The 27,892-nt window shown below is 36.0% G+C and overlaps 5 protein-coding genes, 2 non-coding genes and 1 pseudogene across 8 annotated transcripts; 3 read left to right on the top strand and 5 right to left on the bottom strand.

Annotated features, from left to right (window-relative positions):
* Nucleotides 1-1,286: 1,286 nt before the first annotated feature.
* Nucleotides 1,287-10,097, top strand: F28H6.6 (Homeobox domain-containing protein). The gene is made up of 18 exons (NM_001373567.1): nt 1,287-1,330; nt 1,466-1,534; nt 1,582-1,638; nt 1,823-1,966; nt 2,600-2,716; nt 2,906-3,034; nt 3,214-3,309; nt 3,687-3,860; nt 3,914-4,111; nt 4,183-4,278; nt 4,329-4,643; nt 7,901-7,969; nt 8,484-8,553; nt 8,606-8,841; nt 8,888-9,040; nt 9,091-9,171; nt 9,238-9,297; nt 9,365-10,097. The coding sequence occupies exons 1-18, from the start codon at nt 1,292-1,294 to the stop codon at nt 9,578-9,580; spliced, it is 2,319 nt and encodes a 772-aa protein (NP_001359516.1). The 5' UTR covers nt 1,287-1,291; the 3' UTR covers nt 9,581-10,097.
* A 317-nt stretch (nt 10,098-10,414) lies between these two features.
* Nucleotides 10,415-11,055, bottom strand: F28H6.7 (CYSTM domain-containing protein; the record flags this gene model as incomplete). Its single annotated transcript, NM_077951.1, has 2 exons — nt 10,415-10,568; nt 10,982-11,055. The coding sequence occupies 2 exons, from the start codon at nt 11,053-11,055 to the stop codon at nt 10,415-10,417; spliced, it is 228 nt and encodes a 75-aa protein (NP_510352.1).
* Nucleotides 11,056-11,387: 332 nt separating this feature from the next.
* Nucleotides 11,388-11,478, top strand: F28H6.9. The gene has a single exon (NR_072508.1). It is a non-coding gene; the product is annotated as an Unclassified non-coding RNA F28H6.9 (non-coding RNA).
* On the bottom strand, nt 11,403-11,475 carry F28H6.t1. Its single transcript has one exon. It is a non-coding gene; the product is annotated as a tRNA-Arg (tRNA).
* A 2,240-nt stretch (nt 11,479-13,718) lies between the features above and the next one.
* Nucleotides 13,719-15,903, top strand: nhr-281 (Nuclear Hormone Receptor family; the record flags this gene model as incomplete). Its single annotated transcript, NM_077950.4, has 5 exons — nt 13,719-13,826; nt 14,444-14,800; nt 15,052-15,162; nt 15,225-15,477; nt 15,584-15,903. 5 exons carry the CDS (start codon nt 13,719-13,721, stop codon nt 15,901-15,903), a joined length of 1,149 nt encoding a protein of 382 aa, NP_510351.2.
* A 1,548-nt stretch (nt 15,904-17,451) lies between these two features.
* Nucleotides 17,452-18,621, bottom strand: F16B12.7 (Protein kinase domain-containing protein; the record flags this gene model as incomplete). The annotated part of the gene is made up of 4 exons (NM_077949.2): nt 17,452-17,640; nt 17,692-17,943; nt 18,115-18,302; nt 18,345-18,621. 4 exons carry the CDS (start codon nt 18,619-18,621, stop codon nt 17,452-17,454), a joined length of 906 nt encoding a protein of 301 aa, NP_510350.2.
* Nucleotides 18,622-19,252: 631 nt separating this feature from the next.
* Nucleotides 19,253-24,850, bottom strand: F16B12.6 (DUF7747 domain-containing protein). Its single transcript, NM_077948.9, has 16 exons — nt 24,742-24,850; nt 24,243-24,572; nt 23,986-24,188; nt 23,648-23,938; nt 23,258-23,582; nt 23,046-23,210; nt 22,720-22,996; nt 22,481-22,653; nt 21,722-22,221; nt 21,438-21,666; nt 21,298-21,387; nt 21,105-21,245; nt 20,870-21,051; nt 20,655-20,815; nt 19,900-20,579; nt 19,253-19,852 (listed from the first exon to the last, which is right to left on the bottom strand). The coding sequence occupies exons 1-16, from the start codon at nt 24,805-24,807 to the stop codon at nt 19,487-19,489; spliced, it is 4,179 nt and encodes a 1,392-aa protein (NP_510349.2). The 5' UTR covers nt 24,808-24,850; the 3' UTR covers nt 19,253-19,486.
* Nucleotides 24,851-25,616: 766 nt separating this feature from the next.
* On the bottom strand, nt 25,617-27,488 carry F16B12.5 (annotated as a pseudogene). Its single transcript has 7 exons — nt 27,447-27,488; nt 27,300-27,366; nt 26,981-27,024; nt 26,291-26,420; nt 25,870-26,158; nt 25,723-25,777; nt 25,617-25,673 (listed from the first exon to the last, which is right to left on the bottom strand). Coding segments are annotated over exons 1-7 (684 nt in total).
* Between the last annotated feature and the right edge of the window lie 404 nt (nt 27,489-27,892).

Below are 27,892 nucleotides of genomic sequence, written 5' to 3'. Positions count from 1 at the left end.
GATATATTACTTCACGACCAATTGGAATGGAACCGAAATTATATTTTAGAAAGCAAAACTAATAAGGAAATCCCGGCAAAATATAGCGCGGCAACTACTTTAACCCCAAAAAAACAACTTTTTGAAAATAAATACCTTGGCAGTTTTAAAATTATTTTGTTATCAAACCATGAAAGAGCTCTCATCTTGCAACAGAATGGCTACAAATATTTATGAAAAAATTAATTTGAAGTCAGATATTTGATTTTTTGTAAAGTTTTGAAAAACTACTAAATTTGCAAAAAATAAATTAGTCGGTTACATTCAACCTGAAATTGAGCTCTAAAATCGGCGGTTTTCACCTTTTTGATCATTAGAAAAAATTATAATGACAAATAATTTTTACCGATCTCTAGGAAACAAAAAGTCATACCGATATTTAGGAATACAATTTTTGAAGATCTCTAGGAAAAAAAATTCTTGTAGATCTCCAAGGAAACAAACTGTACAGACCTCTAGGAAAAAAATTCTTACCAATCTCTAGGAACAAAAAATCTTGCGGATCTTTAGGAAAAAAATAATACCGATCTCAAGAAAAAAAGAAAAAAAAGTTATTTTAGATCTCTAGGGAATAAAGTTCTAGCATATCTATAGGAAAATTTCTTTTGCAGAATTCTAGGAAAGAAAATTCATTGCAGATCACCAGCCTAAGCCTAAGAGTAAGCCTAATCCTAAGGCTACGTCTAAGACTATGCCTATGCCTATGCCTATGCCTATGCCTCTGTCTATGCCTATGCCTATGCCTATGCCTATGCCTATGCCTATGCCTATGCCTATGCCTATGCCTATGCCTATGCCTATGCCTATGCCTATGCCTATGCCTATGCCTATGCCTATGCCTATGCCTATTCCTAAGCCTAAAATATGGCCACGAGTTTAATTTTGATATTCCGAAATACACGTTCATCACCAAAATCTTACTTTGCATCGGCTAACTTCAGAAGCTGCACTTTCCCCTCTCCCACCGGAAATTTTTGTCGCTGATAGCATATACCTTTCCTTGCCCTTTCTTCTTTCTCTGCCACAATGTTTCTCTCAGCCACCTCTGTTCTCTATTTTGTGTTCGTCGTACACACTCTCTATCCTTTGCTATCCTGTCGTGTTTTTCTTTTCCCTTCTATGCATTTATCGATTCTTACTGTTTATTATATTTTTCATTCTGAAATAACGTGTTGCAATGAATTTCTAATTATACATTTTTTTATTTTCCGTTTTTTCTTCTTTATTTTGAAACATTTGTATTGCAGGTGAAATGGGTAGCAGCAACAAGAAAAAGCCGAAAACGTCAACTGTAAGTTGTTCAGTTAAAAATTGAATAGAACAGAAAAGCAAAAAAAAAGAAAACTCCTTGAGCTTCACACAGATTAAATAGATCACACTAATATGAATAGTTAACTGATTTAAGTTATCTTTTCCCTAATTGCAGGCTCGTACCACTGTAACAAAATCAACTGGAAACTTCAGAAGATCAGCTCGTCATTGCAGTGCGCCAACCGTAATGTCTTTTTCCTTTTTACAAAATCTTGAAATTTTTAATTTCAGTTAACATATTGTCCCAGTTCAACTAGAAAAAAGTCGAGTGCCGCCGGAACAAGAAAGGTGATCAAAAATCAATAACTAATAATAGCTCTTTGAAATTTTAAAAATAATTATTGTTAAACAGAAGCACCGTGGGTTTTGTTCTTTATTACACTTTTAAAATTAAATTTTAAACTAGAAAAAATCTACGGAAATCACAAAATATAGTACACGTATGCTCTTTTAACCTTGCTTTCTTTTTCAGGATGATCCCACCAAAAATAAATCTGTTCAAAACTTGCGAAGATCGGATCGAATTCGAACAGAACCACACGTAAACTCTCAAAAACTCGGATCATTTCTCGAATCCTCATTTGGCGGGGATTTTGTTGAAGCCCAAATAGCAGAGGTAAATAATTTGATTGAAATTTTTGGTCTGGAACCTCTTGTTTGGTAGGTCTTCAGTTTGTTTGAAAGTTGTCACGAGACATTTTGTAAACGTATTTTTTCATAGTTTAAAAAGTTAGATAATATTAATATTATCAAAACCAAACATAATTGTAGAAAATCAGAAAAATTGGTTAACCGCTGCAAGCAGTTCCAAGCCCGGCTCGAACATTTTTCACAAGCTCCTGAAAATGGTTCGAATAATTTTATAAGAATCACCTTTCTATCAATATTAGAAATTATAAGACGATCTTTTTTCAAAAATTATTTTAAAAAGATTGTCAACAGCTGCAACTGTAACCATCTGCACCGAGAGCTTAAACTGATTATGAACCGTTCATCTCTCTTTCTCTTTTTTGGAAGTGCATGCGAGAAGGCAATTAATTTTTGGTTTGCCTTTTATCCTTTAATTGACTTTTTGTTTTTCAAATAATACATTTAAATATCAATTGATAATGTGGAGACATTGCAAACAGCTATTAGTAGAACTTATTTTTGTTTAAAATTGTTGAGATAAGTATAAATGCGCAATTGAGTATATTAACTCACCTTCATGACTCTTTAAAAACGGATGATTTTTCATAATCAATTTTAGGACCAAACTGCTGAGATGGAACCCACAATGAGCTTGAGAAGATCGGATCGAATTCGCACACTGCCAATCTTAACTGACAATTTTCGTAGTCATACGAAGAATTTGAATAATCCCAAAGTGAGTGAATAAGTTCAATTGTGCATATGTATATTAGAAAAAAAGTCAAATATTTCATTTGAAATTTAACTAGTTCTTGCGATTTTTTTGTTTGAGTTCAATACTGAAAATTGTATACTGTATATTCACAAGCCCACACGTCTGACATTCATACACCTGCCACTCAAACTAAATACAAGTAACTTTCAGAAACGTGGAAATGTGCAAAAGGAGAGCCACACAGACAGAAATGCGCACAGAACTACAACTGCAGAAGAATCAGACGGAGAAGTTGCCGACAGAAATGCTGTTCAGCAAAACATCTCTTGGAGTTCACTCGTGAGTTACATGTTCGCAAAAATTCTATGCAATTTGCGTAGATCGCAGAAAATTTGTAGAGATTATTTTCTAATTAGTAAAGCTCCGGGTTTTGAAAATTTCACGTAACCCATAAACATTTTTTTGGGACAGGTATACTATGCAAGTATCCTACAACAAATTCAAATTCTTGGTTTCAGACTCTCCGTTCTCAGAAAAACTCGACGAACGCTGTCAATGAGCCACGAATACCAATTTCGGACGAGGAGTCGATGGACGTTGACGAGGAAGAGATTGTGAGGAAACTGCCGTAATTTCTGGCTTTAGTATTGTACCCCTTATTTTTGGCATTCTCTTGAGTAGGGCTCCCATGTGAGCAAACGCTGCTCTCAGGCCGCCATCCAAAATCTTTATAGTGATGCGCGGAACCTAAAAAGTATCGGACGCACAGCTAACTTTGCACCAAATAGTGCGCTAGGGTATGACACTAATTGATGAAAACTTAGATCCGCGTCCGACATTTTTTGGGTTCCGCGCATTGCTATAAATATTTCGGATCACGGCATGAGAACGGCGTTTGCAACGCCGACTTGGGAGCCCACCTCTCGAGCACATCGTTGTAGCTAAACTTTTGAATTTGGTTTTAAACAAAAATTACCTTAATTTTTTTCAGTGTATCATCGGAGAAGTTCCACCAAAACCAATAGACATAACTGGGCTTCCCGGATATGAATGTCTCAAATTTTTGGAGCAGACATTTCAGAGAAAAATGAGATTCAAAGCATTTAAGCTTGAAGATCAACATGTGAAATGCCTTGCAGAACAGTGCAATGTTGTTCCGAGTATGGTAAGATAGTGGATAGAAAACGAACAATTTGTATATTAATTCCGTCTTTCCAGATTGAAACGTGGTTTGCTGAAAGAAGTGAACAAGAAGCACATCTGCAGAAGGGAATGTTAGAATCTGAAAAATTCTACATGCAACAAACTAGTACCGTTAAGACAGTATTTATGAATGCATTGTACAATGACGATTTATCAGTTGACGGAAAAGTGAACATGATTCTAGATAAAACAGGCACGGAAAACCACTTCTTGGTGAGTGTTTTAGAGTCATCAAAAATTTATTTGAAATTTTTAATAACATAATATTAATGTTTTCTTTTCAAATAAAAGCGTGGGTCACGGATTACAACTTCAAAATTGAAGAGAAAAACCATCTTGAAAAGAAATTCAAACAGGATTGGAGCGCATTAAACTCTATTGTAAGTTTATATTTTGTTAAAATTACAACTTGGAAAAACCTGCTTTTCAGTTCCTAAAATTTTTTTCTTCACTTCCATGGCAACAGCAAAGTTTGATTAAAGCGATGATTCGGCAAACAAGGGAAACATTGGATATTGAACTTCAAATAATGCTCAAAGATAGCATAAATCCCAAAAGTCACGCAAAGACGTTTGCTGCTTTGCTGAAAAAGGAACGCGAAACGCGAACAAAGCATGCTAAAGTTTTTATGGAGGCCAAGATTAATGAGTTGGATATGGGAAATTTCTATGAAACCTATGATTCATTTGATTATAACCCCATATTTGTCATTATGACGACTCAAGGCAGTGTCCCTCAAAAAGTGGTAAGGATTACTTGTTATCTAGACAGCAAATATATTTTACCAGCCGCTAGCACGTGCCAAGGCGCGTGCTAACGACTGGCAAAATTTGACATGTTTGACACATATTATCAATTCAATTAATCCTACAAAAATATCTTAGGATTCCCGCCAAAATATTTTCAAAACATTAAAATTTTAATTCCCCCCCCCCCCCTCAAAATGTTTCCAAAAAATTAAAATTTTAATTCCCGCCAATATGTTTCACCACGATGAGTCTCACCACGATGGATCTCACCACGAAAGGTCTCACCACGATGGGTCTCACCAAGATGCGTCTCACCACGATAAGTCTCACCACGATAAGTCTCACCACGATGGGTCTCACCACGATGGGTCTCTCCACGAAAGGTCTCACCACGAAAGGTCTCACCACGATTGGTCTCACCACGATGGGTCTCTTCACGATTGGTCTCACCACGATGGGTCTAACCACGAAAGGTCTCACCACGAAAGGTCTCACCACGATGTGTCTCACCACGAAAGGTCTCACCACGAAAGGTCTCACCACGATGGGTCTAACCACGAAAGGTCTCACCACGATGGGTCTCTCCACGATGTGTCTCACCACGAAAGGTCTCACCACGATGGGTCTCTCCACGAAAGGTCTCACCACGAAAGGTCTCACCACGATGGGTCTCACCACGATGCGTCTCACCACGATAAGTCTCACCACGATAAGTCTCACCACGATGGGTCTCACCACGATGGGTCTAACCACGATGTGTCTCACCACGAAAGGTCTCACCACGATGTGTCTCACCACGAAAGGTCTCACCACGATTGGTCTCACCACGATGGGCCTCTCCACGAAAGGTCTCACCATGATGGGTCTAACCACGATGTGTCTCACCACGAAAAGTCTCACCACGAAAGGTCTCACCACGATGGGTCTCACCACGAAAGGTCTAACCACGATAGGTCTCACCACGAAAGGTCTCACCACGATGGGTCTCACCACGATGGGTCTCACCACGAAAGGTCTCACCACGAAAGGTCTCACCACGATGGGTCTCTCCACGAAAGGTCTCACCACGAAAGGTCTCACCACGATGGGTCTCACCACGAAGGGGCTCACCACGCAAGGTCTAACCACGATAGGTCTCACCACGAAAGGTCTCACCACGATGGGTCTCACCACGATGGGTCTCTCCACGAAAGGTCTCACCATGATGGGACTCACCACGAAAGGTCTCACCACGAAAGGTCTCACCACGATGGGTCTCTCCACGAAAGGTCTCACCACGAAAGGTCTCACCACGAAAGGTCTCACCACGATGGGTCTCTCCACGAAAGGTCTCACCACGAAAGTTCTCACCACGATGGTTCTCACCACGATGGGTCTCGACACGAAGGTTCTTTTTCTCAGAAATTTTAAATTCCAGCCAAAATATTTTCGAAAAATTAAATTTTGAATTCCCGCCAAAATATTTTCAAAAAATTAAAATTTGAATTCCCGCCAAAATATTTTCAAAAAATTAAAATTTGAATTCCCGCCAAAATATTTTCAAAAAATTAAATTTTGAATTCCCGCCAAAATATTTTTAAAAAATTAAAATTTAAATTCCCGCCAAAATATTTTTAAAAAATTAAAATTTTGAATTCCCGCAAAAATATTTTCGAAAAATTAAATTTTGAATTCCCGCCAAAATATTTTCAAAAAATTAAATTTTGAATTCCCGCCAAAATATTTTTAAAAAATTAAAATTTAAATTCCCGCCAAAATATTTTTAAAAAATTAAAATTTTAATTCCCGCCAAAATATTTTTAAAAAATTAAAATTTTGAATTCCCGCAAAAATATTTTCGAAAAATTAAATTTTGAATTCCCGCCAAAATATTTTCAAAAAATTAAAATTTGAATTCCCGTCAAAATATTTTTAAAAAATTAAAATTTTAAATTCCCGCCAAAATGTTTTCGAAAAATTAAATTTTGAATTCCCGCCAAAATATTTTCAAAAAATTAAAATTTGAATTCCCGCCAAAATATTTTTAAAAAATTAAAATTTTAAATTCCCGCCAAAATGTTTTCGAAAAATTAAATTTTGAATTCCCGCCAAAATATTTTCAAAAAATTAAAATTTGAATTCCCGCCAAAATATTTTCAAAAAAATTAAAATTTGAATTCCCGTCAAAATATTTTCGAAAAATTAAATTTTGAATTCCCGCCAAAATATTTTCGAAAAATTAAATTTTGAATTCCCGCCAAAATATTTTTAAAAAATTAAAATTTTAATTCCCGCCAAAATATTTTTAAAAAATTAAAATTTTAATTCCCGCCAAAATATTTTTAAAAAATTAAAATTTTGAATTCCCGCAAAAATATTTTCGAAAAATTAAATTTTGAATTCCCGCCAAAATATTTTCAAAAAATTAAAATTTGAATTCCCGTCAAAATATTTTTAAAAAATTAAAATTTTAAATTCCCGCCAAAATGTTTTCGAAAAATTAAATTTTGAATTCCCGCCAAAATATTTTCAAAAAATTAAAATTTGAATTCCCGCCAAAATATTTTTAAAAAATTAAAATTTTAAATTCCCGCCAAAATGTTTTCGAAAAATTAAATTTTGAATTCCCGCCAAAATATTTTCAAAAAATTAAAATTTGAATTCCCGCCAAAATATTTTCAAAAAAATTAAAATTTGAATTCCCGTCAAAATATTTTTAAAAAATTAAAATTTTGAATTCCCGCCAAAATGTTTTCGAAAAATTAAATTTTGAATTCCCGCCAAAATATTTTTAAAAAATTAAAATTTTAAATTCCCGCCAAAATGTTTTCGAAAAATTAAATTTTGAATTCCCGCCAAAATATTTTCAAAAAATTAAAATTTGAATTCCCGCCAAAATATTTTCAAAAAAATTAAAATTTGAATTCCCGTCAAAATATTTTTAAAAAATTAAAATTTTGAATTCCCGCCAAAATATTTTCAAAAAATTAAAATTTGAATGCTGGCCAAAATATTTTCAAAAAATTAAAATTTGAATGCGCGCCAAAATATTTTCAAAAAATTAAAATTTGAATTCCCGCCAAAATGATTTCTCAGAAAATTTGAATTTCCCGCCAATTTGTGATGACGTCACAAAAGGGGCGGGGCCTATAGGACCCCTCTTAGGTGATTGAGACTACAAACTACAGAGTTCAAAGACCAAAGATCAAAGATCAAACTACATAGGGACAGAAGGACACGCGCTTTATATATAGTAAATGATTCTTATTTTCAGATTAATGGAATTCTCGATAATGCTAAAAAAAGATTTGAAGCTAAGCAACTTTTGCAGCAAACTCAGCAGGCAAGTAAACATTAAAATATTCCAAAAAATCATCACTGACTTATATTAGAAATTGTCAGTGAAAACGTGATCGAAGCAATTACACTCAAAGTAATAAAACTGCGTAGCGTGTACGCAGAAAACCAGAAAATAAGGCCCCGCTTTTTTCGGAAAATTATGGGGAAAAGGCAAAAATCGGGACCCCAACCAATATCTACCGCCGACATCTGACGAGTTCCGTGCGCCGCTATGTTTAACTCGCAGCTTGCGGTGACAGCTCGCCACGCCCACAAAGAGTTAACCATAGCGGTGTGCGGAATCAGTGAGATGTCGGCGGCTGATATTGGTTAGGGTCCCGATTTTTGCCTTTTCCCCATGATTTTCCGAAAAAAAGGCGGGGGCCTTATATTTGGGTTTTTTGCGTACACGCCACGCAGATCTATTATATCATTTTGTTTGTAATTTGGCATTTCAAAAAATCTTTATCTAACATTTTTAAAGCAAATTATTACCAAATGCAACAAAAAAGTTTCAGAAAACCTGCAAACAACCCCAAAGTGTATCAAAGGAACAAATGTTCGAATCACCGGAGTATTCCTCTTCAGGTACTAATATACTAAAAATTATCAAATATAAATTACGAATAACTTATTTTAGCCTCTTCATCCGCTGAATCTCGACATAATACTCCAACAGAAGAACAAAGCTCAACTGAATCACAGAGAAACCTCAATTATGCGGATTCTCGAACCCCAGAAACATCAGTCACTCCCAATAGTTGTGATGTTCCATTAAAAGGCCGACTCCATGAGCTACATACTTACCGCAGAAAAAGATTATGCGATTTGCTTATTCTAGAGGGCGCAGCAAAAAAGAATGGTACACTTAATTTAGTAAGTTGAGCTGGGTTTTTTTAATTTTGAAAATATAAGTTTTTAGTCAACCGCCGCGGACTCTGCAACTAGTCACGATCGTTCATTGGACAGAACTCGAGAACTCGTTGTTCCCCCGTGCCGTCGTCGTTTGGACCAGCTGAAGCCCTTGCGCCTTCATCGAGCGAACATGGAACTTTATGATCAGGATTCTGGAGAGGTAGCTTTATCGGCCCGATATATAAACTGTGCAATTTTCCCAATTTGCAGTGTTTTCCTTCTGATGGGGATACTCCTGCACATTCAAGTTCCGACAAGCTGACTCCACGTCCGCCTCGTATATATAGATATGTGAGTTTTCGCTCAGTACCTTTTCCATTTTAGGTTTTTTTTTGTAAAAAAAATTATTATTTTAAGCCAGCCTCATCAACAGTTTACCTGCCGGATGGCGCCACATGCGATTGGAAACAATGGAATGTTAGTTGATCATTTTAATTTGTTTGGGTTTTACTGGGTTTAAAAAAATCTTAATATTTATTTTCAGGTGAAAGATGTGATCAATTGGACAAACAACTTTCTATTTACCGAGGAACACAAATCTGAAATTCTCCATTCAAGAATGACCGGAGATGACATTTTGGAAGTAACAAGCAAAAACGTCGCCAAAAAAGTTTATATGGATTATTACTTATGGAAGCTTTTGAGATTGCAAATGAATGCAGTTGTAAATGAATTCAACGGCTTGTCGCAAGAGTATTAATAGTTAAATTTCTGAGCTAATTTCTTTTTTTCAATTCTATTCCCCCCATTCTATGTTCTCTTTTACTCTCTGTCATAATATCTCTGTTCATCTCAAACTCTGAATGCTCATTTCGAGTATAAGGTGTTTTTTTTAAACATTATAATTGAACCATTTATCATTTAAAACTAAAATTACGAAAACCTCTTCTCTCCATCATCATTGATTCATTTGTATTTGCTCATTATGTATCTCATCTCACAGTGTTATCCCAAAAAAAATGTTTCCTTTTCTATGTTTTCGGTTATTTGTGGACTTCCCGATCTTCCAACTAATCATTAAATTCCTGTGCCGAATTTCGAATCGTTTGATTTTAGACAATTTTCAGTGTATTACCGTTGTTACTTTATTTTATTATTTTTCATTGTTATTTATTTCGACTTTTACATCTACTTTCTTTTCTTTTTTTTTGTCTGAATATAAACAGGAGAACAGTTTTCTTTTGTTGTTGAAATAATGAAGAAACGTTGGAACTGTGGTTACTACTCTCGTTGTTGGCTCAGGAGTTGTGGTAGTTGTTTTGTCGGCAGTGTATTCTTTCACCGGTGTGGCGGAAAGTTACGAGGTTAACCAAACTAAATTGATGCTGTTTTTTGTGCATCTATTAGGTAAGTTAGCTCTCAAAAACCACTTGGCGTTCACAAATCTTTGAAAAAATGTAAATTTTTGCACGAATGTGTGGCGATTTTTTAAATTCAAAAGTATGTCGAAAATGTAGAGAGAAAAAATTTAATATATTTAATATCTTCGAATGGATAGACGCTCAAATAGTAGTATTATTGCTTAAAAACTGAATTAATCATCAACGTCATCGATTTCTTCGCATGCGCATACTGCACCGCACACTTCGACAAAACATGCACAGAAGTCAATGATAAGACAGCATGGAATACACCAAAAGTATGGAATCTCCGATCTTTGACGCTCGCGTTGTCCAAACGCTTGGAACCTGAAATTTATAGTGAAAGTTATGGACATAGAGTCTGCAAAACTAAATTTAAGAGAAGACCAACAGTAATGACTTATTGATAAATGATTGAAATTTGAGTCTGTGCAGTTATTCAGCTGGTTGTTTGATAAATTGTTAAAATTGCCCGAAACAACCAACAGAATTTTGTAATGAGCCTTCTCGAATTTTAGATAAGTGTGACGAGATAAATATTGCTATTGTGGTCCTTATTTTTAAATACTTTGAACCGCCGTAAAACTGTTGAAAAATGCTCAAGACAATGCAAGTTTTATGATTAATTTGATTAATTCGTCACAATTCTAAAAACTTGTTTTCAGGTAGTGTATCACGGAATTAAGTATAAATTTTTTTGACCAAATTTTTCTTCTGCAATACATACATTTTTCACTTACGCTGAATCATTAATGTCCGGTTGGGCAGTATAAACTTCTCCGACGATTGGTTCATAGCTCGACGGGTTCACCATTTTTGGAGAACTCTGTCGAATCGAAATATACAACAACTGAATGCATGTCACAGAAAGCTAAAGTTGTTACCGAGCAACGAATGTCGTTTTTAACGACGCAAGAAAAAAAAATGAAATATGGATTGTGGGAATTGGTTGCAGATTCTGGACTTGGTCAAACAAAAAGTATATGCTCAAGTGGATGTTGCCAGGTAAAATCAATCTGTATAAGCACAACTTTTGCAAAAATTTGAGGGGCATGCAGAAAATAAATAGCACATTAGAATGTCTCAGACACAAATTTGAAACTTTATTTGAAAGTTTTGAAAGTAAAAGTGAATTAATCAAGTCACGAAAAGCAAAATTTTCGACCGAGGCAGGACTCGAACCTGCAGTCTTCGGTTTAGGAGACCGACGCCTTATCCATTAGGCCACACGGCCACGAAAGTGGGAGGAGGTCGTTTGCCTATAACAAAAAAAGAGGGGCTGGGGGACGAGACGGCAAGTAGATACGAGAACACATACGATAAAGTGGAACGTTAAAAGAAAGAATGGTTTATCAGTTTTGAATTACGTACGTGTACGTATCTTTAATATTATAGTATCTCAGGGTTTTCTACGCGGCCGGTTATTATCTTTAAATGTTGCTGGGAGGTTTTTTTTCATGTTTCCTTTTTCAGTTTTTGTTAGAGCCATAATGTTTTTTAAAGTATATTTAGCTCTATGAAGAAAATGAAACAAATTATGCCATTTGTATTTCAAGGAGGCTTTGAACTGATAGATGCGTACTTGATTGGCATTTATCCGTTGGTTTTGACTTTTAGACAACAGGACAAGTGCAAATGTTGTAGGGAAATACGTTAGTTTAGAATTATTTTTGTTCATTATCAGTTTAAATAAATTGGCAGTGATCCTGTTTCAGCCCTACAATGTAAAAAAAACATCTTTGTTTTGACTAACGTCCGTGAGCTTCAAGTGCTTTGCATTTGTTTGCTTATTGAATTTTTTTAAAAGCAACTTTTCGAGGCAGAGAACCGGTACACGTGCGACTTCATGTGGTTCCAAAACACCTCGTATCCTCCTGCCACCTGCTTCATGCCAGGCTAGTCAAAACGCTCCTATATAGCACAAGAAAAACTCAAAAAAAAGCATTTCTGAAAACAAAATCAATAGAGTTACACTTCCAAATAAACCAGTCGTATTTGAATTGTAGCTTTTCGGCATAGCTCGACCTTCAAATTGCAGGCTTGGATTTATGGGAAAAGTGTATAATTATGCTCTGAAATCTGAAATTGTAGGATTCGCGCAAAAAGCACATCTTATTTGTGAAGTGCAACCTTTGTTCTGCGTACTCGATAATTCTTGGATTTGCTATCACAATAATGATTCAAGCTGCATAAGCTTGCATTAGATGAAAAGTAAGAAAATTTAATTGATATTAGCTATGTTAAAGATATTTTAGACAATTTCATCTTAACATTTTAATGTCAAAGCAAATTTCTATTTCGGTCCATGTGTATTATAGGTACGCTTTATTAAAATAAATATTAAAACTCACACAACTAACCTTAATTTTAAATAATAATATAAATTTTTTTAAGTCGTGAAAGATCAAAAGAATTATGCAATTGCAGACGTTTGGACAACAAAAAGCTTGAATGGGGCCGAAAACTTTGCAAACCGGCATTTGCCGAAATTGACGATTGCCGGAAATTTCGAAAACCGGCATTGTCGGAATTGTTGATTGCCGGAAATCAAAATTGCCGGAAGTATAAGTTTGGTGCATTTTTATAGATTTAGGAGCATAAAAATGAATGCTACTGAACAATTTTTTATCTTTTTTAGCTCAAAATGATTTTATCTTTGAAGAATTTAATGTTATCTTTTAGAAAATGACTAACAAAATAAACACTAATTATAAATTTTTTCAGTTTCCGATATATAATTAGGTTTGAGAATTGCCGGATACTTCGAACTGCCGCGAACCCCTGGTTTACAATATTTACTATAATGAGAGCAAAAATTGACAACGTCAAAAGTCTTTTTTTTTTTGGAAAAAACTTTCAGTGTTGACTTTTTTGATCTACATTTAACAATTTTTATAAACAACATTTTAGTTAGATACTGTTAGCTTTAGTATACATACCTCATTTTCAAACGAAGCTTACCTCATTATATACATACATATACAGCAGCTGAACTTAATCTCTATAATCAACTAATAGTTGATGTATGTGGAACAAAATGTATATCAGAAAATAGCAGACGAAAAATACTCCTAGTACATCCTTCATACTCAAAGTACACCCTTCACTGCACGCTAAACAGAGATCAAAAAATTATAAAGATTTGTAAAGTGAAAGCTTAACTGCTCAACAAAACATTCTGATCTCTGTGCATTATTCGAAAAATATACAAGATTTCACGTTTTTTGATATCTTGGTTCATAGATCTAGTTCATTTTTTGTGATTTGTTTTTGCTATGTGCTGATTTAAAACAAAAACCAAGGAAACCAAAATTGCACATTGTGCACTACTCAACCGACGTGCTTCCCTCTCCTTCTATCATAGAACTGCATTATTCACTTACTCATTTTGTGCTCTGTGCGTTGATATCATATCTCTTGTTATTGCGCATGCATTCATAATAACGATTTTCGCTTTGTCACTTCATACCGACAATAATGTCTGCTTGCGATTTTCAAGCCACGTCTAACAGTGAACACAAGTATGTAAAAAATCAAGGAACATGCATGATTTGTCCCAAGAAAGCAAGTGGTCGACATTATGGAGTGAGTTTTTTTTTCCATTTTCAAGCGGTGTCTACCGCGGACCTCGATCGATGTCTGCTGCACACTTAGCAAAAGTTTTTCCAAAACTTCGTTGTTCTGATTACTACATAGTTCATAGTCATACTACATAGGGACAGAACGACACTGCGATTTATATATAGTGAATGATATGTGCCTCATCTAATTGCTACCATCTTATATTCTGTCTCCAAAGAACACATTTTATTTAGCCTATAATTGTTTTATTGAATAACAGGCGCATAGTCATAAAATAAACTTTACACCATATGTTCAATAAGTTCAAATTGAGTCACCGGAATTTTCTATACTTACTTTAAGTTTACCAACACATTAAACAAGTTGTTTGAATTTTCAATTGCATTATTATTTATGTTTTGTAAAAAAAATTGCCACTTTTTTGTAAAATTTTATTTTTTACTTTGTCAGAAATACTTCCGCGCTAAATGCACAGCATATGAAAAAAAACGTCATAAGTTGAAGTAAATATTTCAAGCAGATATAATGAATGATTACATTAAAAGTTTTTCAGACAGACATTTCATACATATATATCCAAACAAGTGACGAAGCATAAAAAATAAATTATCTAATTTTAGGTTTTCTCGTGTTGTGCCTGCAAGATGTTCTTCCGTCGAGTCATTGTTGAGAATTTATTTTACAAATGCAAACAAAACAAAACTTGCTATGAAAACGAAATTATCACCGGACGTCAGAAGCCTCCAAAATGCCAAGCTTGTAGATTCAAGAAATGCGTCAATCTGGGCATGATGTTGCCTCCAAAAAAAGAGCCCAAAAATTTGGATTCTTCGATCACTGCGCTGCAAACATTTCTTGCAGCCCTTAAGTTAAGAGATGATCATAGGCAAACACAATTCATGCAATATTATTCGGTTGATGATCCTAGTTTGGAGGAAATCATTGCAAATCCTCGAGTTGTCACAATGAGGAAAACTGTGAGTTTGAAATGAAATTATTAATGTTCTATAAACAAAGTACTTACGTAATAATGGAGTGCAAAATTTCTAAATTAATTTTTACCAGCATTTCAATTTGAAAAAAATATTAAAATAGCTCTCGTTTTCAAAAGGAAATGGTTAGGTTTTTTTTTTTAATTTGTGAGGTGTCTGATTATTATAACCTATGAGAGATTATTATCTTATTTCAAAATTTTCACATTACATTTTCAATAAAAACTTCATTTCAGTCTCCTGATGTAAAACTATCTCCTCATGAATGGGGCTTTCTTGATTCGTACTCTCGTATCAACTTTTTCCTTTGTTTTGATTTCATAAACAATCTGAGCCTCGTCGACAAGGTAGGTTGTCACTTTCCACTTAATTATTTTTTACTTTACATAATTTTTTTACATAATTTCAGAACATAATTTTCAACAGCAATACAATGCGTGCAGTGTTGCTTGGCGCAGCAATGAACACTAAATGCCACGGTGTTGATATATTGAGAGCTCCAGATGGTGCAGACATTTATCCAGATGAAGCAATTAAATTGTTTCCGACAGATTCAAAAATTTTGGATAGGATTCGGTGCTCATTAATTGGCAAGCTCATTGAACTTGAAGTCAGTACCGATGAATATCTACTCCTTTCAATGATGTTCTTCTGTGATCCATGTAAGTGAAATGTGATACATAGTATGTTCAATTCTAAAAAATTATATTTCATAAAATAGTAAGAACGTGATAGCTTAGTTGATAATAACCTATTTTCATATTTCAGCTATTTCCACTGAATTATCTTCACACGCCAAGAATGAACTATCGAAACATCAAAAAATCTTTAGCTCTCATTTGCTGCTCCTCTGCAGACAGAATCGTGCTTTCTCAGCTCCCAATAGATACATGGAGCTTTTATCATTATGTCATATCATCAATAAAACCAATATGGATTTGCAATACGTTTCAATGATGTTTCAGTTCATGGATCCAGACTATAAATTTAAAAGACTGCTCTCTGACACTTTTGTGGACGCTGGCGCATATTCTAATAATCGGAATGATCGAGATGTTAAGAAAAAGTACGAAATGTTCGGTAAATAAAGTCGTGTGTTTTTTAATTGGTACTTTTCGGTTACACTGGTTTTTTGCCATTGGTTGAATGTAGGTGGCCACCCACACTTATCGCACATTACACCAACAGCGAAGCGCGGTGCGAGACCTAACACAGCCGAACAACATTGATTTTCAACTGAAATTTTTATCGTTGGAGATACATATATGAGCCCATGGGACATGTTTGCGTGTACCTATTTTCCCCACATTCCACCAACGGCGAATTACCTGTGTATAAGGATATATTTGTAAATCTTGATTTATTGATAACATTCATCACAATTTACTGAAAACATTATATGAATTTGTTTATTCTTATTTATATGTATAATTGTTGTGAAATGTTTAACCGACTAGAAAAGTATTGTAAACAAAATATTAGTATGTGAACCAAATAATTTAACCGTGGATGAGTTCATCAAAAAATTATGAAATATGAAGATGTGGAAAAAGGTCACTTTTAAGTCACACCATTAAACTCTTGTCAGTTTTTGGATTTTTATGCATTATTGTAAAAGGTATGTACAACTTATTTCAAAACCTTTCTGTGGTAACAAATCAAAAAACTAAAACTTTGAAAAATATAGTCAGATATTGACTAAATCAATAACTGGTAATAAGACAAAAATAAACCTGAAAACTAGAAGAAAAAGAACAAAACAGAGGCTTTATATCTCACTCACGTCTTTTATTGGGACAAAAGTGTGGAGAATGACTCCAAAAGACACTAAAACACAGTGGAAATACAAAATGAGACACTAAAGTCTCCAAAAACCTCAACACCTAAACAAAAACAACAAATAATGTCGAGCCTCACGGCACGACCCCTTCTCAACTCGTTCTCCGAGCGAAGTGATGACAAATTAATGGATTCGCATCATCGCCAAGTGCCCAAGGCACTGAAAATGCGCCAACAAGAGCGCAAGGCGCGAAACTTGTTAAGCGGGAAATCAGAGTGTCTAGGCGTGTCAGAATGACAAAAGAGCTTGCCTTTGATGAAAAATAAGAAGAAAACGGGTAACACCCGACAAAATTATTAAACTTCAGTCTTATTTGCTAATGTTGAGCCGGGTTTTCTATTTAACCAATGCGTCTTGAATTTTTTCGTTGCTACAGATGTTAGCTTCAGTTTCCACATTCAAAACTCCTGAATCGCAACGCATCAGAAATACTGAACTCGTGGAATAAATACAGAAACCAAAAAAGTTTGATATTTGAAAACGCTACCAACTGAAAAATACTAACCACTATGCCAATAAAACTCGATAAAAAATTAGACAGCTGAAAAATCAAGTATTGGTTCGAAAGATTATGCTCGTAAACACAAATTGGAAAAACTGCAAAACAATTTTCGAATATGTATTAAAATTAATTGAAAAAACTATGATAAAGGGGAAACGGCGTTTAATGAGAAGCAGTTCAATTATCTTTCAAACTTATGTTTTGCTGATAAAATTGAAACACAAGAATACTTCAGCACATTTGTTTATTCACAAGTAGGTTATTCAATACACAAAAAAGATCAATACACGGCGTTCAGTTAATCTTAATCAGTCCATCATCAATTGTGTAGTCCAACGTTTCCTCCTCTAACAATTCAACTGATTCTTTCAACGCTTTTATCATGATTTCAGCGTTAAAGTCGTCATCATTCTGTGCACGCATCGATTTGAATACAATAGTCATCCATGGCAAGTTTTGGAGAAATGTTTCAGTGGCAAAGTGCTGAGAAATGTAATTTTAAAAAACAATAGAAGATTTTGCAATTTAACTAACCAATTTAAGCTTAGTCAGAAATCTCTGTGCTTTGTTTTCCCGGTAGCAGCTTAATCCTAGATCGATAAGCAAAATATAAAATAAGCTCTCAAAGTCGTCGCTTTTTCGATAATCACCGCCACAAGCGATGTTGAATGAACAACGTCGTTCATCAGCAAGTAGTACCTTGTACGTTTTATCGATGCAGTTACGCCTTTTTCGAGTTTTGAATCTTTTGCTCAATCCGAAATCAATAAGCTTTATTGGATTAATCTGAAAAATATAGAAAGTTGATAATTGAAAAAAAAATGGAAAAAAAATGATTTTCGAAGCCTTCTAACCTCACGTTTTGATTAAACTGTTGATTGAAACAAAAATTGATTGGAATATTGATTTTTCGGCACGGATACTACATAAAAATGTTTGAAAAAATTATATTATAACCTTATCAATTGGAACCGGAACCATCAGATTTTGTTCGTGCAAATCAGCGTGGAAAAAGCCAATGGAGTGAAGAGTACTCAAGGAACGGGAGACTGCACATCCAACTGTCGCGACATTTTTACGATTGAAAACTAAATTTTTGTTTCTTTTTCTAATGTCATTAAGATTGTCTCCTTCGTCGCTTAAGACTGAAACAAATATTAAGTGTTATCGGACAAGGTGAAACTCACCAATTGCATAATATCCGTCAACTTGAAAATTCTCACAAAATTGGGGAAATCCATTTCTTTTTGAATTACCAAGAGAGTCCAGTTTGCGAAAAACTGATAGCTCCGTCTTGAATGATTTTTCTCGTTGACTCCCGTGAACAAATTTAACAAGCTTAATTACTTTTTCTTTGTTCAGTTCTTCCATATCGTTTACAGCAACAATACTTCCATACGATCCTTCACCAATTAAGTAACTTACATAGTACTCTTTGACAACTTTTCCTACCAAATCAACCATCTGAAAACGTGATACAGTAATTGTAAACTAATTTCCCTTAGGTTTTCAGCTAAAATAAACATTTCAAAAAAATTACATTTACTATAGAAAAACCGAGAAATTCAAACAAATCGAAAAGGGAGAGTTTGAAGAAAACCGCGGAAAGTGTAAGTTTAAAATTAAGAAATGATTTATTTCAAAACTGACATTTCACGTGAATGCGTGAAATACATTTGATTTAATTTTTGACTTTTTTTCAATTTCTTTGAAATAAATGGCTATCATTGAAGACCGGTGAGTACCCTGCACATAAAGTGACGTGTTTGAAATTTTTTACAGAACCTGGAATCTAGGTCACAGAGTTGTTTGTAGTAACGGACTTGAAACATTAGGGATTTGCTTAACCAAATTTTACCTTTCAGATGTTTCTGTTTCGGGTGAAAATACAGACCAATAACTGGTTTTCATGGGGGTTGTATGCTCCTTTGCAGCTGGGGCAAACATAAAAAATTACGGAGCTTGGAAAATTTGGCAAATCTACTTTTTTGAAATTTACCGTGTTTGGCAAATTTGCCGCACATCCATGCTTTGCACCTTACATTAAAATGTTGTTATTCAGATATTCAGCCGAATACCTTTTTTTAAACTACTATGCATTATTATAACTTCATCTGTGTCAGTGTATTATGTTTGATTTTCAATTTGCTGAGAACAGAAAAAAGATCACCTTGTCATTCTATAGTGGCAAAAAACATTTGGTGTAAAACGGAATAATAGATAGATATGACATAACACGGATTTTAAAGGGTAAAACAATATTATAAGATCAATTTAATTTACAGTTATATGATTTTTCGAACAATGTCTGTTCCAGTTAATCATAATTTTAAACCATAGGATCTTCTGGGGCTTCAATAACTTCATGTTCCAAATGGCCTTGTACTTCAGGATGTTCAATGTGTTCCTCGTGTCTTCCCAGTTCCTCGTGTCCGACAAGATGATTACCAGGATGCACAACAAGTTCTTCTTGCATGTATTCGACACCTTCCTCCACAATCTCTTGGTCGCCAGAGAAAATGTCCACGTGGAATGTCTCATTGATCATTTGGAGCAAGCGCTGCTCGTTCTTTTCGTATAATAGTCGGAACAAGCTGTCAAAAGTGTCATCAATGCACTCCGAACCAAACTGTTTTTGCGCAATTCGCCAAAGAGCATCATATCGCTGAGATCCACGAACAAATCCAGCAGTAGTCTGAAAATTGAGAATTTAAAAAACGAATCAATTATACAAACACTAACCACGCTTTTCTCCAAAAATGGATTTCTTCTCATCATTGATTGCCCATAGACGTCTCCAACTTCTTCAATGTGCTCGACAATCATGTCTCCTCCAATCATCATTTCGTGACCCATGATTGTTTTTGGAATTTGCTCTTCAATCACCACCTCTTCCACAGTCTCAGTTTTAGCCGATGTCGATGGTCCTGCACCATCAGCTCCGGTCCATTCAGTGACAAAAGTGTCGTTGTCAGCATGAGAACCAGAAAGTTCTCGCCGTTTGAGACTGAACAACATATTTGGACTAATATGAATTCCATGTTCCTGATGAATTATCTTCGCTGTTTCATTTACTGGGGCAGTTTTCAGCAAATGGAACACATCCTCTCTGATGTTTGATGGAAGGCTGCTGAACCATTCATCAGTCGAAGGTTGAATAGTCTTCTGAATTGGCTGTGGCACAGCTCCGGGCTCAGTGTAGCTGTACATGATCAAACCGTGTCCATACTGGTTTCCGTCTCGTTGCACATAGACAACTTTTTTGCGAAGCCGTGTGCAGCGGGGCAATGTTGCAGTGTAAATGTGCAACTGGAATTCAATCGGATCCACGGCCAGAGCATTCCCCTTGCAGACTCGCAGTTGATTGTGACGATTGAATCCGAGCGGAGTTTTTGATGATTTCGGCCTTTTGGTTATTCCATCTGAAACTAATGGAGCTTGCGGGAAGTTACTCAACACGTCTATGAAAATTTTTGTAAAAAATTCATAAGACTTACGAGGATTAGAGCAAGTGTTTTCTGACCACGGAGTCAGTTTATCTGTGGTCAATGATCTAAAGTTGACTTCTTCTCCGTTCACAAAAAAGACAAATGTTCCTTTTCCAGTTATCGATGGTGGAAGATCGGGAACTTTTGTGTTGAGGCATCCGAGTTGTTCACTGAAATTACTTTTTTTAAGCTTAGCTTTTCTATTTTTCTTTCAATCAACTTACACCAAATCAGATTGATTGACCAAGTACTGAATCTGTCGGTTCCGGTCATTCCAGAATTCCAAGTCATCGAGCTGTAGGTAAAACGTCCCATCAGCAGCAGTCTCTGCAGGCAATATGAATGGGCAATCTCTGCTCTCTTCGCCTTCCGAGACATCATTCATCAAATCATGCTGCATATGATTCTGTAATTATTGTATTGTTATTAAGTCAAAATCTTATGATGTTAGAAACATACGGTTCTAGCGTAACTCCTCTTAGTGAGTGGCTTGTATTGGCCAGCGTTGAGACGTGGGATGTTGCCTTCATGGTTGTAGTCGTACATAATCAATGCATGACTGACAACCATTTTTGATTGGGTTTCCATCAGGTAGTAGATCTGAAAACCAAATTATTAGTTTATAAAAATCAAATAACATTGTTTAAAACACCTTTTTTCGCAGTCTAGGCTCCTTTGGATTAATCGAATACAAGTAGACGAGATGGAATGGACAAGTTTTGTAGTTGGTATTTTCTTTCAGCTTAAAAACAGTTTACGTTTAAAACAATAGTGCCAGTAAATATTCCATACCAAAAACGTTGAATTTTGAGGATCGCAAATCACTCCAAGCTTTCGAACTTTTGTACGATAGCAGGTCGGCTGATCAGGCGTTCCGTTGCGAGACCATGGTGAGAAGTCGTCGCGATTAATGTCATGGGGGAATATGGCAGTACCGGCTACAAAAAAGGCGTAGGCCCTAGAGTTGGTGACCAATGGTGGGTGAGACGGTTTCGTGTCGTTCAGGACACCACGCTCCTCACTGAAATATTTGAAAATAGTTGAAAATCAAACTGATTACATTTTCAAGAACTTACACAATGTTCGAATTTGCAATCCATTCGAGAACATGATCCATGACGGTAACCAACTTTTTATGACGAACAGTCAAGTATACGTGACCCGTTGACAAAACACGGGGCTCATCATAGTATGCATTCGGATTCTCGGCTTTATCAATCGGATCATCATTGAATTCTGGATCAAATCCGTTGTTCAGCGTATCGGGATACGTTAGAAGGTTCTCCATCTGATCATCCTCCTGCTGAACGAGCATTTCCTTGTGAACGTCAACGACATCAACGATTCCGTCATCGTCAACAGGAATCATATCATATGAATCCTGCTCTACCATCATGTGAGAGTGCATGTCCATTGAATTGACCGGCTTTTTCAGTGGTGATCCTCCTGACCATCTACTGTAACTCTTCGCGTCCAATGGTGGGTAGAAGGTTGGCAACGGACCGTCGTAAACAAACTCATACGTGTAGCAGACATTTCCATGAATAACAGCGCCGGCTTGTTGGATATAGAAAACCTGAAATGATTGAAGAATTGCAATGTACAATATTTTTTATGACATTATTTATGACTACTGCACTATAATTTCAGTTCCGTCAACGGTCTGATAATTTAGCAGCAACAACCCCAGGTGGTGTATGCCCTTTCATTTTGTTAAATATTGCACAGCGTGTGGTGTAGATTTACGACGCAAAATTTAAGTACGCAAATTTAAGTACGCAAACTTAAGTACGCAAATGTGCGTCGTGGTACTTGCGGACTGTTGGTTAACTTACCCTCTTTCTCACTCTTTTGCATCTGGCAAGTGTCGACATTGTCTCTACGAGAATATAGTCGGATGGAGTTTTCTGGTCTCTTGATACCATAAAGTGATTGTGAGCTTCGTCCAATATCAAGTTCTTCTTTGTTGACCGCACACGCACTGTCGGTGTTCCTTCGCCAGCGCCTGCTGAAATTTATCAAAATTAAAACGGTTAAACGACCGCATATTGGTGCTTCGCAAACAGCAACTCACGATTAGTGGTCCATGGAGATAAGCCATCAGCAGCGTGGTGAATTTGGTTGACAACATGACAGGCCGGAACAAAATATGCAAAGACTCCGACCGTCTCAATCAGTGGCGGAAGATCTGGGAGGCGATTGTTTAGAGCGCCAAGTTCATCCAGAATGTCAACTTTATTGAATAAATAATCCAGCAAGTTTTTCTTGTTCTGAGCCCATCCCAATTTGTTCGGACGCAACCTGAGGTAGACTCCAGCTCCACGGGTTCCTTCTATGCGTTGCGGCTCAAACTGAAAGCATAAAATTATAAATGAGGTAACCAATTATATAATTACAAACCGGCAAATCATTGTCAAATCCATCTTGATCATCTGTGACTGCTCTTCGCAGATGATCATTGCCATGAGGAAGGCATACTGGGATTGGGGCATTTCCTGGATTCACATAATCATACAGAATAAGCACATTTCCAAAGATTTGATTGTCACGGGTCAGGTAGAAAATCTGGAAAGAAAATCAATGTTGTGTTCAAATATCTTCAGTTTAGCTACCTTTTTTCTCAGTCTCTGCTCCCGAGGTAATCTAGCGCTGTACTCCGTTAAGTGATACTCAGCGAGACGTGTCTCATGCTTGACTGTCTTCAGCTCGCCATTGAGTCGAGCCACCGGGTGTCTTCGAACATTTGGCTTGATTGTGTTTGGGCCGCCAGTCGTGTTCTGATGATCATTTGTCACACTCCACGGACGGAGGTCATCGTTGGAGAGATCTTTAGCATTTTTCTGCTGACTACCATCCACGTAGAATGCGAAGCATACTTTGTCGGTGACAAGTGGAGGAAGACGTGGTGGTCTTGGAAGAAACCATCCTGCTTGCTTTCTGAAAATTTATAATGTGCTTAGATTATTGATATCGCATTGCAACAGTTGTCATTTTTCACTTACATCAACTCAATTTCGTCCGGGTTTGTGAGGAGATCAATAATCCGCTCCTTTCTCAGCAGCTCAGTCAGGCACCCATTCACCACGGTTGCATAGGACTCTCCGCCGGGGGTTGTATCCAACTCTTCCTCAAATAGCTTAATATGCCTTTGATTAGCAGTGGCGGTTCTAGCAGCAACTGGCTCAGTTGGTGGGGCTCGCTGAGCTTTTGAAGCTGGACGGGTCAGTTTCAATTTAACATTGGTCTCCAGCTGCTCTTGTGGTCGACGTGGACGTCCTCTTCGCTTGCTCAATCTGTAAAAAAAATTAAAGTTTTGTCATTACATAATGGATTTACGTACGGGTGCCTTTCAAGATCTGGAGGGTGAGCAAAGTCATTAACACTATAGTCTTCGTCGCTTTCCCTGTAACTTTCAGGTTCAGTTTCAAAAACAGTAGATGGCCCGAGCACTGGAGGTCCTTCGTCATTGTGAGGAACCTCAAATTCCATTGCAACTTCCAGGTTGGCTCCATCAGTCATCAACTGATCATCGAATTTTGGAGTCTGTAATTAAGAAAAAAGGATTATTTAAGAACAAAGGTTTTCTGTGTTTCTCACTTGATTTGAGTTCGCCCTATGTGCAACTGGTGTCTCCATCATTTCAGCAACATGAGGAGGAATCTTTCTTCTTTTCGCTCCTTTCAGCATATCAGGCATCATAGCAGTTGAGTTTTTATCGGTTCCAGTAGATACCTCTGAAACAGCACTGGTCCTATTTGGAGTTCTTGAAACTGATGGAGTCCGTTCGGGAGGTGCAGCAGGCGCTGAATTCACAAGCTCATAGTTCTCGTTGTCGTATAGAGTGTTTTTGCGAATATTTCGCCGTGGTCTGGACGATTGTACAGTGGTGTCCTTTGCAGATTCCTCAGGACACATCGGCAGAGGTTTCTGAATTTTATTTTGTGTTGCATTTTTAGCTTCATCTGTTTTTTTTTGTTTTCACAATTCTCTCATAATGCTTCGCAACTTTAAATTGAGAGAGAATTTTTCAATGGCGTCATTATCGGTGTCTACAGACTAAAAATTGCGGAAATTTTCAAAGCCTAAACAGTTTTACCTCTTCTCCGGCTGGCGTTTCTTCGGACGGTTGTGCAGCACTTTTTGTTGAGTTTCGGCGAGGCATTTCTAAACTGAATAAGTTGAAAATTGACAAAAAATAGCTTGAAATATGAAAAAAAACGATGTGAAAAGAAGGAAAGAATAACTGGCCGGCTGACGCGCAAGGCGAGTGGCGAGAGAGCGCGTTAGATGACAAAACGAGGTAAGAGAGTGTGGTAAACGGAGAGACCGTTCACTTGCTGTTTCGCGCGCATTCACACCCCTCTCCCTATCGGTGTGAGTTGGAGCGTATTTGCATTGTTTGTTGGTGATCGACAATGTTGGGCAATTGTCGAAGAATCAACCCAATAAATTTAGCAGAACTTAAATAGGGCTATGTGGTGAGGATGATAAACTTGTATGTGTAATTTGAGTGACAAGATTCAAAAATCTTACGTATTTTTCTACAAACCTTCTTTAAATTTACAATTTTTGCATCCTAAATGTGGTACTAATTAAATTGGGCGCCCTCCTTTCACAAATAGAAAAGTCTACAAAAAAAGAAAACTCACGTTCACACGTTTCGAGTACAATTGACATTTGGTTTAAGTTGTGATTGCCATTATTACTCATTAATTTTAAAAAAATCCTCAAAGTGCAAGATAAGTAAATTTAGCAACAGATAATGCAACAGATGTGCTCCATAAAAAACTTTTATGGCAAAATTTAGAAAGTTGTAGGGAGATTAATATTTTGACACCCAAGACTACACAAAGTATGTACTTTAAAAACCCATAATTGTTTTCATTAGTAACATTTATAAAACATGTTTAAAAAATTTATTCTAGATTAACTGACAATTGTTAAACTGCAAAGGAGGTGGTTAAAGAAGTTTCACATTGCATCATAGTCTTCTTCGTTGAAGTAGATATTGAATTTGTCGATCAACTTCTAAAATATAAAATTATCATTGTTTTTCGAAATTAAATCAAATTGAAACCTGTTGATCCTCGTCCAAAGAAATGTCGAATGTAGCTTTTGGTGGAACATGCTTTCTGAAAATGGCAGTGAAAATTTTATTTACATGCAATTTTAAATTTTTTGATGAAATCTGATTTTTTTATCTTTAAAAACATATTAAACTAACTTATTTTTCAACGCTTTTGACATAGCTTTATCCAAGACAAACAGCTGCTTCACTGCTTCATAATTGGGTTCATCTTTGAATTCGAGCATGCGGCACGATTGAAGCATATCGTTAATCGGCTGTATTCCACAAAGTGAACAACTTTTTTGATTGCCTTGTTTCAAGTTGAAATAGTTTCTATGAGTATCATCATTGTTCACACTCCGTCCTTCTTTCCAGCACATAGTGAGGTCAAGTATTTTCCTCAAAGAATAAACCAAGGACTCCATGTCATCTCTTCGGGTATTTCCTGTAATTAGATAGTTCGAACAAAAAATATTTGGTTTAACCTTTCGTCTTGGTATTGTTAATAGAATTTTTTTTGAAAAAGCTGAATTCTCAATCAGAAGTGCTGATACAAAAGCAAACAAAAAACTCTTACCAAAACATTGTTCATGGTGCTGATTGGCACTCATGTAAACATAAGTTCCTTTTCGATAATGGCGATTATGTACCTCTCGGTGATTTCCTCTATCATCAAGAAACGATTCTGCTAATCCAAAGTCGATGAGCTAAAGGTATAGTTATATTGACTATATGTGTCAAATTGTTCAAATAATCATGAGTTCACAAAACATTTAAGGTAGAAGTAACATACATTAAGCTGATTCTTTTTTTCATTGAGACCAAATGCAAAATTTGCTGGTTTTATATCACAGTGAACGATCCCCCTATCATGTATTGTGTGAAGCAAATCGATCATTTGTCTTGCCAAGTGAAAAGCTTCCGGAACTTCCAGTTTTCCGCCGTACAATTCAGCATACTCAAGTAAGTTTAATCCCAATAAGTCGAGTTGCAAAATAGTTGCGTTTTGCTCTGTCCGGCGGATAGCAATCTGGAGGTCACGAGTTCAAATCCGGTCTCACCCCCTAGGTTCACCCAGCCTCTATTTGGAAGTGGAGCAATCCACGACTGGATTATCGGCCACAGTCCCCGGCTAGGACGTGGCTAAAATTATAGCCCAGTGGGATCACTAGTGTACCTGAATCCCAGATCCGCAGTGCATATCACTTGAAGAACGGATCGTCCTTTATTTTTAATGTTTTAAAATGACTCCTTTTAACACACTTACCATCACCCTCGATTGACAAAATCGACTCGCTTGACAAATTTTCCCTGAAAGTACAAAAAAAATTAGAGATACACATACATATTTTCAAATAAAAACTGCTGGAAACTTTTTGATAATGATGACAAAAACTGTTATAATAGTCATATAAAATTGAGAGTTAAAAAACATGTTTTCATCAAAACAAAACGTATTTACAATATCTTCAAACTCTTTTTTTGCAATGAGTATCTGATATTTCTCATATTTTATCACTAATTTGAAATTTATTTTTGACTAAATATATCAGCGATCCACTGTGTGAACACTTTCAATAACTAACATCTTGTCTCTTAGAAATGGTCCAACTAATCTTGATTGAAGAATCCCCATTTTGAAATGTTTCGAACCTAAAAATTAAGTCATTAAACTGAATTTATTAATTATTCATAAACTGAAAAAATTAAACTAAGAATTGAAAAAACATAACTGTGTGAATTGATTGAATTGGCAAAAATCCAGTGATTTCCATTGTCACAAAAATGATGAGTCATCATAATCTGAAAAAGCATCGTAGAAAATTTGTTTCAGTATATTGCTGGCAGTGCATTTATAATTGAAAACTGTGTTCTTGAACTATTTTTGAAATTGCCTTATTCCCTCGGTTAAAACTACTGTGAATGAATGAAACTTTATGCAGCTGATTTAGTTTTAAAAAACGACAACAACTGTTCTGTCATATGTAATTAACTTTGGAAGCAGCATGTAAATTTGGTATTACTGCCCAGCGGGAAGTGAACATTCCTGTTAAGCAAAATCCTCCTGTATATCACCAACAACTTTTGTTCATTTCCTATCAATTTTGTTTAAAGTAAAATATGAACGAGTCCAATAATTGAACTCCGTTTTGTTAACAAACTCGCTTTTGTTTCTGCT

Source organism: Caenorhabditis elegans, chromosome X, assembly GCF_000002985.6.
Source record: "Caenorhabditis elegans chromosome X".
NCBI lineage: Eukaryota > Metazoa > Nematoda > Chromadorea > Rhabditida > Rhabditidae > Caenorhabditis > Caenorhabditis elegans.
Note: the sequence above shows the minus strand (reverse complement) of the source record. Positions and strands in the feature narration are given on the sequence as shown.